A 15770-nucleotide genomic window follows, 5' to 3' on the forward strand; every position below is an offset into this window, starting at 1 on the left:
GTTTCGTCCAGTGTAATGATATAATGGGCTGGCTGAATGTCTAACAATCGTTTCTTGTAAAAAGGTCTGTAAATATACCCTCCAATCCGTGAAGGTCTATAATATGCTCTATAGTTCGGAAAAAAATAGTTATACGACAGTTATAAATATAACATGTGAATATAAACTAAAAATGTGTTGGGTTAATAGTGATAATACTACTCGTATATTCACGTAAATAGTGCGTGCAATAATAATATAAAACGCGTTAATTAAATTACTTATATGAATTAGGCATTTAAACAGTTAATTATTCATATTTTACCTTTACGTTATGTCTGTTTACTATTTTTTAAAAGAAGAGTTGGTATTTTTTGACTAAATGTTATTAAGTACTATGAACCGACTTTATAATGACTTGCATATTTCATAAGGTTATTAGGGAGTTTTCCATAAAGTGGTTTCAAAAACAACTGCATTAAATGATATTTCCGATTTTTGGCAAGCAGCCGAGCACAAGGGGTGGTTATTTATTCAAAATCCACCCTTGCACGTTTTTTCAGTGGTAATGCTCCAAGCGCATGAAATGGAAACACAAAAATGGCACTCAATTCTCTCACGTATTAATAACAAGTGGTTTAGTATTTGGATAGTCTGCCATAATACTAGCTGTTAAGGGGGGACATGCTCGTCGAAGGTCAAAATTGAGTTTTTATTGTATTTTCAAACCATGATCCTGGACACTCCTTAAACGTTGTAGATAATCTATTTATATAATTTTGAAGCCTTATTATCCTTTATAGTTATTTTAAACATTTGATGACTGCATAAAGTATTTTTGTTACATACAATAGTATTCTTTTAAACCTCTCGCTCTAATGTTTTAGAATATAGTCATATTTCGGTACATAACTGTGCAGTGGTGTTAAGATTTTTTACATTTATTAATTTTTAAACGCATTTATAAAACCATTAGCATAATTTATTGCGAGATAATTTTTGTAAAATATTCACGATAAAAAATTATATTGATAATCTCTGTGATCCCAAATTTGACAAGAATTAGGCATTTTATTATTCAAAAAATCGGCAAGATTAACACATTTGAAGATGATTCTAAAGATATTTATTACAAGCTATGTCCTTGACCATTCAAGTGTGATAAACATCTTATGAATAATGATTGCTTTATAATAATTATTGACCTAAGAATAAGGTAGTGTTTTTTTGAAATACGCCATTTCTTTTGTCATTCCCCAGTGGTTAAGCTACAACATACGGCCGTAGCCATAAATTGACAAACTATAATTGAAGTAGGGAGTAAAATGATATTGACGCGCGTGTTTGAACATGTACCTAACCGAATTTTTTTTTATTTTTTTTTAAACGGTACATGTTCAAACACGCGCGTCAATATCATTTTACTCCCTACTTCAATTATAGTTTGTCAATTTATAGCTACGGCCGTATGGTGTAGCTTAACTACTGGGGAATGACAAAAGAAATAGCGTATTTCAAAAAAACACTACCTTATTCTTAGGTCAATAATTATTATAAAGCAATCATTATTCATAAGATGTTTATCACACTTGAATGGTCAAGGACATAGCTTATAATAAATACCTTTAGAATCATCTTCAAATGTGTTAATCTTGCCGATTTTTTGAATAATAAAATGCCTAATTCTTGTCAAATTTGGGATCACAGAGATTATCAATTCAATTTTTTATCATGAATATTTTACAAAAATTATCTCGTAATAAATTATGCTAATGGTTTTATAAATGCGTTTAAAAATTAATAAATGCAAAAAATCTTAACACCACTGCACAGTTATGTACCGAAATATGACTATATTCTAAAACATTAGAGCGAGAGGTTTAAAAGAATACTATTTTATGTAACAAAAATACTTTATGTAGTCATCAAATGTTTAAAATAACTATAAAGGATAATAAGGCTTCAAAATTATATAAATAGATTATCTACAACGTTTAAGGAGTGTCCAGGATCATGGTTTGAAAATACAATAAAAACTCAATTTTGACCTTTGACGAGCATGTCCCCCCTTAATTTTATATTCAATTTTTCTGCGTTGTCTGTGCCAAGTTTAAATTATGGAAATTACTGATAATAGGATTTTTTAGGTAGGTACTTCGCAGTATTTTGTATCAAATGTTCAAATGATTGACAGTTTAGGTAGCATATTTTTTTTTAATTTTGTTAACAAACGGCTCATGCACATAATATGAAAAAAAAAATATTCAAAAAGATTAAAGTTTTAACGTGGGTATTAAAATATGTGGGGGTTTAAAATATTTTTTATTTTGTTTGGAAAAAATACATTTGAATTCAATATTTAATGAAAGTCCTAATGAAAGTCTCTGTAAATAAAAAACGTTATATTTATAATAAACGATAGTTTGGCAAATTAAGCCGAGGAAAAATCTATTAATTGATTTGTGTATAGAAAAAGCAAAGATTTTCAAAAGACAGTAAAATATATTCAGTAAAAAAATGAGTTTATCATATTAGATGTCGTTATTATATTATTGATTTTCTGAGGAAACATACCAAAATATGAAAAAAAAGTTAAATTGAAAATGCCCGACAAAGGTTGTTTATTTTTGATTAACTCTTTTGAAAGTTCAAATGAAATATTTTTAATGGATTCAATTTTAGAAAGTGGGAAACCCCATTGATTAATATTCCACGGCGTTTGTTGTTTTAGGGTTTTTTCACTTCACCTCTTACTTCAATAAATAACAAAATCTATACAACTTTTGGCATAATTTACGATGGCCCGCGCGTTTATGTGGTAGGTTCGTGAAAATATTATTTTATCTTTTCTGAAAATTCACCCCTTAATAAAACGTTCGAATAATACATTGTATGACGAATATAAACAATAAAACGAATGTTGATGTTTATTAATTTTGTAGGTAGGTGCACCTACTGCAAAAATAATAAAAACTCGTCATACAATATCCTTTTTAAATACAGAACAACAAATACATTATACATAATTTAACATAAATAAAATTCATATAAAACACAAATATATCACGCCGGATGATAGATACATTATAATATAAACTATACCTACTAAATCCAAAACTCGCTTTTGTCGAAGGTTTTGTAAAATAAATTATTTTTGGTGGAGAGGATTGCAATGGATTTCCAAAAATTTGGTTATCATCGACTTTATTAACATTCTCTAATATCAATAGATTTTGAAGTGATTTTCCGAAAAAAAACAAAAAGAGTGTTTTAAAATAAATATATTTTTAATAAACCATTTATTTTATTCAACGAATAATTAACAAGATTTGAGAATGTTACATTCTATAATATTAAATATTCATAATTTTAAAACACCTTAGATAGAAATATTTAAAAAAAAATCTTTTTTGAAAAAAATACGACGCCCGACGGGATTTGAACCTATTACTACTGGATTTGAGCCAATGTGCTTTACCAATAATTAAACTAGGATTATCCTGCTTAATGAAGATAAATTTAACTATTAGTTTTTATATGAAATGCTTATAAAATTTCCACGAGGGCGTTAAGTATTTTTTTCTGAAAAAGGGGCAGTTTGGGAATCTATGCTCTACATTTCATCTAGTTTTCCATAGACATAAATACTGCATATCGGGTATAGAGTATGAAGCCAAACCCAATGGGATTGTAAGATCATCTAGATCGCGATCCTCAGGCCCCGGCGAAGAAGAATGTAGATAGATGTAAGAAGTTAATTCTATAGAAATATTCTTAAAAAATATTCTGCTACGCATAAACGAAATTTCTGCATTAGAATATTTAAGTAGGTAACGTTAAATTTTGTTATAGCTTCCTGTCGTATTAAGCCGTTTTATCGGCCACTAAAATATGAAAAATACTTCTACAAAAGTCTCGTTTATTATCTTTTCGCAGAATATTACATTTTTGTTTGCGAACGTCCTTAATCTGAGAGAGAACAAATTTAATATTAAGTCACATATTATTGTCTTTGCGTATGCCCAAAAGAAACACACTATTAAACAAACAAATGTAGGTCATTTAACTTTACTATAGAATGAAGACACATTCTCAGATTATAGTTCAGTAGGTATTACAACTTATAGGCCAACGAAATTTTGTCAATTTTAATATTTACGTTATTAATATGATTTTATTGTTGTAATCGAGTCGCTGGAGTGGCCGTTTTTGGAATAAATGAGTTAATAAAACCTTCACCTGTAGAGTGTCGTATGTTCAGCTCAGGAGCGAAAATGGAAATTTACTATTATAGTACTCAAGTAATAATTATTTTAATTAAATTTAAAAATTACTGTAATATTATTTATTAATAAGATAAAACAATTATTATTGTGAAGAAGTCATTTTTTATTTTTTTTTCACTTTTCAAAATAACGACTCTTCCCAAACGTCTTAAATCCTCTTTTCAGTTTTGACGTTTTCAAATTCATTTTAAATTATTTACAGAGTGAATGAAACACGTGTCATAATATACATAAAGTATTTTTTAAATAATATGATATTAAGGTTTTCAATAAAAAATCCTCAAACAAAAATGTGTTTTAAAGAAAATGCTAAATAAACAGATCGACAGAGAAGATTCATAAAGGAAAATATTTTTACAATATGTATTCTATATTATGTTTTATTAAATTATTATGATTTTTTATTTTATAAACCTTGATGTTTATAATTTAATATAAAATATATATAAAAGTATTTTACATGTGTTTATATGTGCCATGTGGTTTGCTAGCATTGGTTAATGATTTTGTTTTAATTTTTCATTAAGGTTTCATTAGCACCCCTTTTCTGGGGCTTATGAAAGACGTACTCTAAAAGCCCACTACATAAACGAATGCCAAGAAGAGGACCGTGCGAATGGTTGCAGCTGATAAAATCTGCTCTATACATTAACGGGCCTTGAAGGACGTCCAAATTATGCGACACAGTGCCTCGCCATTTTTCTCTTAGAGCCACTTACTTCGCTTGTTTTATTTTCTTTTGATTGCGCTCGGGGGGTTGTTTTAAGTGTTATCAAAGAGCATAAATTTAAAACTCGTTAATTTGCCGACTGCCGACTCACCGCGGAACACAATGACAGTCTTATCTTGCCAAACATGGCAACGGATAATTTATAAAGTATTTAACGACGAATTTTGCATTGTGCGTCTCTTTCATCGCTTACTAACATGAGTCTAAGGTAGTTAATATATTATTCGAAAATGTAGAACACAATGAAAATTAGTTTGGTCCCAAACCAAAGAAATTTAGCCCTCCAATTAATGGGTTTGGTTAGGTTTGATCAAATTGTGGAATATACCTAAAACCTAAGTACACTTTAATTTATATTTAAATATTTACATGAAAAAAATAAAATAAAAAAGACGTCATAAAAACTTTATGCCTCTACATAATTTAATAGCGATTAAGATCGGTTTAGTTTGTTATAAGTTAATGTAGAGATGTATATTTACAAACGTAATTTTGAAAAACTACTACTAGAGAAATTGACCGAATGGGACTCGAACTCATATATTCCATTTTTTGTGTGAGTGCTATACCCTCTTAAGAGCATACTTCAGTGAAACGGAAAATAATTTTCAGCAATAGGTGGGACGTAATTTTGTATGCGTTGCCAGTCGGAGAGTGATAGTCGACCTGTTCGCACGTCAATTTGTTTTGTGATGGCGTCGGAGGAATTAATTCTTAAATCGTGTACCTAAAGACGAATAAAAAATGTTACGTATTTACTCGAAAAACAAAACATGTCAATGAACATATTATTATTATTACTTAAATAACAATAAACATAACATTAAATGGACGCATGTTGAATTTTTATGACTAATTATGTTTTGTTCGTCACGCGACGCACAATATGTGCCTTGCGTAGTCACGATCTTTTTAGACCGTGCCTCAGCTAAAGTATAGCCTTAAATATTTATCTGTCTATGATTCATGAAAATTGTTTCTCATAAATACGTTTTAACCGAATTACTTCAAATTTCACCAATCAAAATGCAATCTGCTTTATGATCAATTAATTAACAATGACATTACTAATTTAATCATAAAATACGTCTCGCGCTAGCGTATGAATAATGAAATTATTATTTTTTATTCAATAATGAATATAATATGAATATAAGGTTTGAGAATGTGAAATTCTTTATTATAAAAAAAACAATTTTCCAAAATTCAGCATTGAATAAAAAAAATAATAACCTCTACTATTTATTATTTATATCGTATTTTTATGTAAAATTAATAACTATTAAGACATTTAAAACTATACGAAAAATTCCGCTACTATTAAAAATAAATAGCAATTTTTGTTTTTTTATTATCTAAGATGATGAAAATATTCCCACAATTAATTAAAAGTTTTTCCTTATTAAAATGAAAAATTTTGTTTTTTTTTAACACTAGATAATATTGAATTATTTTATCATCATTTAATTTGATGAAGACATCTTTATCATTGGTTTTCTACATTCAATTTTACAAATATTCGTATTATAAAAATATTATAATCCTATAAGTAATAAAAATGCATAATCATCTATCTAATCGTTATTCATAAGATGATTTTCCTGTTTATTATATATAATAAATAGTAAATCAGAGATTGAGTTTCTTTATATACCTACCTAATTAGTATTGAACATAAATATTTTTGTTTCTTTTTTGCTTAATTACGTATTTCTTATTACATCTTCCTTCTGTTATTATTATTTATTTATCTGCAATCAGACAAAAAATAAAGTTTTTGTTAACATCATAGCATGGTAGGATATGCGATGATTACGTTACTTTGTTTAACCATTTTTTTTAAATGAATATTCATAATCAGCATAATGTCGAGTAGTTACTTCGATAATGAACAGTTAGAGTGTTTTATTAGAATTACTATTCGCCCTTTTAGAAAGTCTCATAAATATACATATAGGTACCGTTTCTGCAGAATAAAAATATGTTAAATATAACTGAGTTATGAATACAAACTTACTTAAATTTCTCACATTTATTACATCAGCTCCATTAAGCGCAATGCGGAATACTAAATTAGTACTTATTTTTAAAAGGAAAAAGAGATATTCTATACATTTTATGGAGAAGTATTTCTTTAAAAAATCGTATCGGTGATTGCTTTTTTGTATTTTTTCATGCAATGCAATTTCTTTCTTTAATTGGTCTCGTGCCTTTAACGGTAATATTATATTTTCTCTTCAAAATTTTATTTTAATGTTTATTAACTTAACGAATGAAAACATCATTTTCTGATGAGTAAAATGAAGTCAAATTCCAATATTTATTTGTTTAAATAAAAAAGGTATACTATTTACATCATATAAATCTATTGGCGTTAATAGAATAGAAATAATATATCATATCACAAACGTGGGAAAATAAAATAAAATATACGAAAATAACTTTTTTTTCATTTTTGTTTTCAGGAAGGATATGAATGTCAGTGTTGTCCTGGATTTGTGGGTCCTCACTGCGAGGAACAAGATGCCTGTTTTCCATCACCTTGCACCAACAATGGTATCTGTGTGGACATCTCACAAGGACATGATGGTGCCACGTACCAGTGTCTATGTCCATATGGTGAGTAGTATTTGAATCAAAACAGTATTATAAAATATATAGGATCGGTTGAATTTAATATTATTATAATTTTTTCTTTAAATTTCAGTCTGAATTTGTCGTTTACAACTGCTATTTTTGTTCTAAAATACATAACTATTGACATAAATAATTATATATATTACTCATGTATGTATTTTGGAGGAATTTCAATATTGATTATATTTAATTTTAGTTCTTGATGGTCAACTCTTTATTTAAAATAAAACACATACAAAGAATATTTTACAGTTTTACAACTTGTGATAAGATTTCTATTTTTTAAATTAACAAATGCACGTACTACAATATTTTTTCCAATACATTTTTAGTAAAAAATTATTAGATAAATCTCACAAGTTTAGAAAAGAGAGAATAGATAAGATACTATATACGATAATATATATATATATATATACTATACTATATATAGTATAAATAGTATAGATACTAAACATATACGATATTATATATAAGATACTATATATTATACTGTTACTAAGATAACTTCTGTATTATATTTAACTTAAATTGCCACATAACTACTTATGTGTAAAAAAAGATTCGAATGCAGCACTAAGTTGTATAAAAGTTATAAGTATACGTTAAAACTGCTATTAGTATACTTGGAATAGAATGGAGATAATTTCCAAGGGACATTAATATTTTTGAATTTTATTTCGTACACTTGTATATTGCGTATGAAGTTAAGATTTTGGTTGTTTTCTTAGAAAAATATAATTATTGTATACTTATGTTGATTCTTTTGTCTTATAAAAATCTTCACAATTTGGTTCTGGTTATGAAGATGTCAAAAAATACTAATTAACGTGATGAAATATGAAAAAAAATCGTCAAAGTAATAATTTATCTTTGTTAACAAGGTCTCATTTATAGAATGTTGAGAATAGTGACCATATAATTTAATCGCATATTTAACTCTGTAGTTAAACTTGACAACTACTCGTAGAGAAAAAACAATAAAAAAGATAATTTGTCAAAGAAATTTAAAAAACATTACTGTTCATCTCAGCTCTCTGAATTGAAATAATGCCAAAATAATAGAGATTCTTGAACATCCGTTCTTTGAAATTTGTGAAATTCCATAAATTTCCGCATGCCGAGAAATATACCACGGAGCAACCTTGAAAGTTGATCCCACATTCATTCTTTATGCGTATATTGTCAGGAAAACTTATTTGGTTCAATATATTACCAAAATTTTAGACAGAAAACCCCAAAATTGTTTAAACAATTTCAAGGATAACGTACTTTTCGATATATTTAGATAGTATTTTAACAAAACAACTAAACAAAGCAGAATAGTAGTTTTACTTTATTTTTTGAAAACACATTTAAAATGTCTTTTACAATATATGAGTTTGTATCAGCATTTCCCACGAATTAAATTTAAGAATCGAAAATGGTAAATATAATATTTTGTTCATTACTTAAAATGATTTGGTGAACCTTCCACAGAAAGAAGCAAATTCGTTTCGAGAGTATTTGAGAAATTGAATAGTATTTTAAAAAGGGATCCATCTATATATATAAACCATAAAGTATTTAACCGATATGTGCTACCAGTGTTTACATATGAAACAGAAATATAGACAATGATACCTTGGCATGTAAACGGAAGTGCAATAAATTAGATAAAAGTACGTGATGCGATAGATGCTGCCAAACTTTTGAATTGTTAATCGATTGGACATGTTACTCAATGAATGGATAACCGCTGACCATAAGAGGAGTCTGAATGATACTCGAATAGTACCAAATAATAACTAGATCGATGAACTGAGGTTTGGCAGAAATACATGGTAGAGAAAAACTAAGGGCTGAGAGAAATTATAAATGAGAGTAAGGGGATGACTTCATCCAGTAGAGTTAGTTCACCACGGCGGATGACGATGCTAATATTTATGTAGACACAACTGGAATATCGATTTGCGCTAATTCTTAATTATTCCACTTACAGATAAATCCTCAAGCTTCTTCAAAAACTATTACATACTCACTGCAGTATCGAATATCATTAATATATAGTATTACCGACTACAATATTTTTCGCATTTGACAATGACGATAATGACGACATTTGAAACCAATAATTAGTGTGTGTATTTAATGCTTTACCATTGTATATTTTATATCATGTTTCCTTTATAATGTATAGCTAATTAAATTAGTTATACCTGTAATTTTTTCTGTTCATCAATTTATGAAAGATATATAATATATTCTGCTTTATATCTGCAGCCAACTGTTTATGGCTGTCAATTCTCTGTAAACTTTCTGTAAATTAAAGTCTATGTTGCACAAAAAAATCTATGTAGAAATTATGTGGTAGGTATAATATTAATATTAGAGAGAGAGGCCTTAAAAAGCTTTACTCGGTTGAAAAATACCCCATCTTTCTACTTGTAAAAACAATATTTTTAGAATTCCATTTATCAAAATAATAGTAATGAAAAACCGTTTTTCCGAGCTGTCAACTTATTTCAAACAACGTTTCCCACGTCTGTTATTTCTATGTAAAATTCTGAAAAAGAATGTTTTTTTGACGTTCATCCCGTACCTTTTACTCTGCCATATTTCTTCATCTTTCGTGACACTTTTTGGAGGGGTGAAACAAACTTTATACTAGGCGAAAAACTTTTTTCGCTAATAGGGTGATCAACGAACTTGCGTTTTCTGATATTTTTTTAGCAAAAAATACAATTTTTCAAGTAAGCAAAAATGCCCAAACGAACATTTTTGGCAAGTATCCGAAATCATGAAATTCTCGATGTATTTAGTTTCCTTACAATGTTTCAGTTAATACTAAACGAAGTATGAATGAACTCTTAGACCATATAGATTCACGTAATATAAAATTTATTAGGTCCTGTAGCGTATTCGTTTAATTCCAGATAACGTTTACGATGGATAAGCATTTTTTCCGCTACCAACATAAAATTTATAAAACTATAATAAGTAAATGTAACAATTTTAGCATTAAAAGAAAAATTTGTATCTACAAGTCTAGTTTTGGGGTCGTAATAGTCCCGCCCCGGTAATAGATTTTCCGACCAGTAGACGTTTTAACAAGTACCTAAATAAAAGTATTTTGAAAAAATAAGTACACCTTCAAAAGACATTATAAAGCTCAACTGGAATCATCATATTATATCAAAGACGAGTTTGGTAAACCAACAAAATATTTTTTAAAGTTATTAAAGTGTATGTACCAAAATATACCTGTTTAATATTATATAGATATAAAATAATATCTATTTTTCAATTCGACTCATTTAAAATATTCTAAAGTTGGCATTCCACTTCCAAGGTTTGGGAGTTCCTGACATGAACTTTAAAAAATATATAAAATATAATATTATTTATTACATTTAGGCACTAGTATTTGTTCAATGCATAGACTTTACACATGCATTGAATGCATCCGTATTTTGTATGCAATTACATATATTTTTAGTCCGACCTGTATAAGCAAAGGTTACTATATATTCATAACATATTATTCATATTATATTGAGCTGTATTTCACATGTGAATTGAACATGCAGGCAAAATTCTATCATTATTATAAGCGTTGATCTACTGTTAGATGTTTGCCTACCCTAACTCATTTCACTCTTCTCGATGCCTAGTTCTTCGCTACTACATACACCCACCATACTTTATGAGTGAGCTATGAGCTAGTTTTAGAGTATTCCTGTGGTCATGCTCCTTGATTACCACTGGAAGACGGCATATTTGTTCACTTGCTGAGCGACCACATTTCATCTACTTGGCGACCACTATAACATTGTATATTCTTTTCATTTTCTAGAAATACATTGATTTACATCGTAATATTTCCGCGTTATGGCCAACATGAATCTTTCTATGCCACGTTGCGCTTCTCATTTTTTTGGATATATGCAGATATAATATTATAATATTACTTTTTACTTTTTTGGTAAGGAAAAAATATATAGTATAAGTACTGTCACCTCGTTATCCCTAGTACTAACTAAAGAGGACGAGAGAGGGCGGCATGATGATACCTCATTGCCAAGATGGTTGACATAATTACATTGAAAATACGCGTTAGTGTAGAATGAAAATACAGAGATTATCTGTACAGCTTTTATTTATTTTTACATGAATAACGTAGATATTGAAAGTTACAACAAATTGTTATTCTAAAAAACCTACGACATAATTCATTCAATAATTGTAAGGTGCGCCCGGAGTGCTGTACTATTTTTTTTTCGACTAAAGAGCAAGGAATTAAGATATTAGTATTATTTTTTCAAATTTTAGTACAAGGACGCGAAATTTTTACCATAATATTTAAACTGGTAATGTCGGCGGCATCCTGATGTCTATATTTGGTAATAGTACATATAACAAACCTGCATATCGTCGGTGTAAAAGAGTAAAATTTTCCAAAATATGTCTTTATCCCATTTTTATTTATTTATTAAACCCATTTAGTGCTGACAATGCGACTGGCGCATTTGCATAATTTGGCTATTAGATATAATTAACATGATATTTAAATGTGGTAATTAATTAGTAATTAGTAGGTCAGCAGTGAATTGTATCCTGTCAGGCTTATTTAGCTGTGGACTATAATTATATTTATATAATATTAATGATTACAAAAAAAAGCACACAATACATATTATTCATAATAATATCTAGGTACATAATATTACATATTGACTACAGTTATGTGGTAGTATAATTAAATTTATACTTGTAGGTGTCATGCTTTGATTTTTGTCTGAGCAATCTATAAAGTGGTAAAACGAGCCTTCGTCTTTGACAATCATAAAGAGGACATTGCACAAGCAAATTTAATAAAATTCTTCCCAATTTATTTAAATGACAAGCTGCGTAGATTGGTTTAAAATTAAAAATAAAGAACATAAGTTTTCTTGTTATCACACGTATGCATCATTTATACGGGAAGACAGTGTTTTTCCTTTCCTTTTCGCAGTATTGCAAATAATATGATGATGATATTTAAATTACATCTCAAATTAACTTAAATAAATTAATAGTGTGTTTTTATACCAAGATCTACAAAATAAAGTATAATTTTTGGCCAATTCCGAGAATCGACACATAGTACTACCTAAACTTTTATGTTTTCCAAATGGTTAATTTGTCTTCCGACTCTACCGGTCAGTATAAATGGTATACTAAAAGTAACCTCGTATCCAATCTAAAAATACTCTCTACTCGGCTTAGGTACAAAATATTATCACAATTATATAATGAAGTTTGAGGCATTTCCAATCAGTAGAATATAAATATCTATTTCTAACGATAACTATAAATTAATTTGTTTTACTTACCATACGAAAATGAAAGGTTTTACAGATATTTTCTTGTTATAATGTATCAAAAATTACCTGAATAGTTTTCCTTGAGCGCTAAGCTATCCCAAATAAAATTAGTTGAGGAAATAATATATCTCGTGGAATTGGCCATACGGGATTTTACTTGAGAATAAAGGGAGGATGAGAGAGAGTTGGTTCAAAGGGTTTTATCGTTTTCCACAGAGGTTAACACACTGCCTGATTCAAAGTTGTGGGAAAGTCAAGCGCTGATGGGACAAAGGAAAATCCTGATATTTCCCGGATAACGCGGCGGTTTCTTCAACCTGATTTTACCTGAAGACTCTGCATCTCACTCTATGGAAGGGTTTTATTAAATAATCCAGGACAAATAGCGGATTACGGTGTGCTGATTATATATTACATAGGTACTATAAAATTATTAAATTTTGACTCCGTTTTAATATCTACCGGTTACCAACGTTAATGGTTATGTAAGAATATTTTATGTATATTAGTTGACTTATATAGCTTATAGTTGTAGTTATACCTAATTAATTAAGATACAATTAGGTTCAAAAAGTCCATTTTACGATATTTTCAATAATACTATTATATTAAAATATAAAATAGATAGAGTATGTATTTTAAGACACTTTTCCGACCTATTGGGTCAAATTTAATACAATTTGTAAAAAATATCATTATTTTTAACAAGCCTTAGGTTTAAACCCGTAACACATAGCTTCTTATTTAAACAAAGATGACCACTCTACTAACTAGACCGATGAGGGTGCAAAAGTGCTAGTTTTTATTAATAAATAACTTATTTCATTGATTATCCGGACTGTATGCAAAGATGTTTTTTCTATACCTATATAATTTCGGTGAAACCGTGTCTTATTGTCAACAAATGTGTACTACCAACTATTAATTGAGTGTTTCACAAGCATAGTGAACCAAGTCCATTCTGGTTATTTTTGAGTAAGCCAAGTTCAAACATAATATTTGAGTATTTCTTATTCTGTAAGGGTATGATTTCCCTTACAAAACAACTTAAATGTACTCAAAGTAACACTTCATAATGGCAATTATACCCTTACAGAATTAGAAATACTTAAATATTATGTTTGAACCTAGCTTACTCAAAAATAACCAGAATGGACTTGGTTCACTATGCTTGTGAACTACTCAATTACGTATGCGAGTGAAACAACTTAGATAATATATTAGGATAAATAAAAAAAATTACGAGTACCAGAACGTAACATGGAAAAGTTCATGTTAAGCATAACGCGGAAAGATACAAAACAAACCAATAGATAATGAAGCAGACAAAAGTACGCGTGCGATAGAGGTCGCTAAGCAGATGAAATGGCAATAGGTTAAATGTGTCGCTCAGGAAGTGAACAACAATGCCGTCATATAGTAAAGTTGTACTCAAGAGGTACTAAGCGTTTACAAAGACGCCCTAAATCCCGCTGGATGGACAAACTGGTAAAGTTTGTTGGATGTACATAGCGGCGAAGCAGAGTGTATGGAGCTAAGGGAGTCCTTTATCCAGCAGTGGATCGACCCCAGCTGATGATGATGATACCTGTATTATATAAGTAACTTACTATCGTAAAAGTCATAGAAATCACTGAATAGCCGGATATTTTAAACGTCTCATCCTTTTGTATAAGTTTTATTTCAGGTAGGTACCATGTTTATTGAACATAGAAGTTTTTAAATATGTGTATTAAAATAAGCTTATGCATTTTTGTTTTTATACCCCATATTGTTGAGGATCTTGAGTTATTGTAAAAGTGATTTATATATCACTTCAAAATTCCCAGCAATTCATGCCGACGTTATTAAGAGGCTTGGCGTGTCCTTCACCTAGCTAGAGCATCGAGTAGGCAATCTTTCTTACTTTAGTTATGTGCCAACTGGCGACACCGGCTCAAACAGTACACTGTGGGCCTCGGTACCATCAACACGCGCACTGACAAGTCATACAAAATTATATCCTACGTTGTAACTCATATGACCTTATTGATTACCCTTCACAATGGCCCAAGCAAGGCAAATATGGGAGCCTTTAATGCATGTTAAAACACCGACATCGAATTTAATGGCCCCACAAACCATACCCGGTCTTAATCGGACGTATCACGGGACCTTACGTTACTTTAAGTTAAGAGTACCCATGGGAGAGTTGAGCACATAGAGGCAATATTAAAAATTGAAAAACAAAAGCTAATACAAAACTAAAGAACATTCAAGTGAAGAGATCTTCACGTTGGCAGTATGATGCCGCAAATTTCTATATGCAATAAAATTTGGCCTTCGTGGCGACCAGGTCGCACAGTCTGATAATCAGCTGATTGTACCGACTTGAACAGCTCTTCCATTTCAAGGCAACAAGACCAAGATCAAAGAGCTTGCCAGCGAAGCCACCATGTCTTGTCAGGAATTGAGTAGAGTCAATGCGGTTATCTCCGTGAAGCACCGACACTGTATCGAACTACAGCGAATATTTTCTGGCCATGAGCCATACAACGCGAATATCGCTCCTTTACAATGGTGACCTCGTACATTCGCCGTGCTTAACCCATTGTTAAGAGGAAGCATAATATATAATACCAACCCAACAAATAAAAAGATATCATGACGTATCTACCCATGTTTCACTAGTGTTCTAGTAAATACTCTCACAGTTATCATTACTACCATTACAAGACATATTGATTTAATAACGTTAGCAATTAATTTACCGGTCCGGTTTTATTACTTGTTGTCGTTGGTGTATGACAATCT

The 15770-nt window shown here is 29.6% G+C and overlaps 1 protein-coding gene across 2 annotated transcripts in view; it reads left to right on the top strand.

Annotated features, from left to right (window-relative positions):
• The window catches only part of wry (delta and Notch-like EGF repeat containing weary), a 252245-nt gene that overhangs the window by 184278 nt on the left and 52197 nt on the right, over positions 1–15770 (top strand). For both annotated transcript variants that reach the window (XM_085946683.1, XM_085946684.1), the window contains exon 6: positions 7461–7614. In XM_085946683.1, the coding sequence (XP_085802809.1) occupies positions 7461–7614 (154 nt within the window). The remainder of the gene's footprint in view (positions 1–7460; positions 7615–15770) is intronic.

This window comes from Rhyacophila brunnea, unplaced genomic scaffold (assembly GCF_057557595.1).
Source record: "Rhyacophila brunnea isolate RB1 unplaced genomic scaffold, BYU_Rbru_1.0 scaffold_2, whole genome shotgun sequence".
Lineage (NCBI taxonomy): Eukaryota > Metazoa > Arthropoda > Insecta > Trichoptera > Rhyacophilidae > Rhyacophila > Rhyacophila brunnea.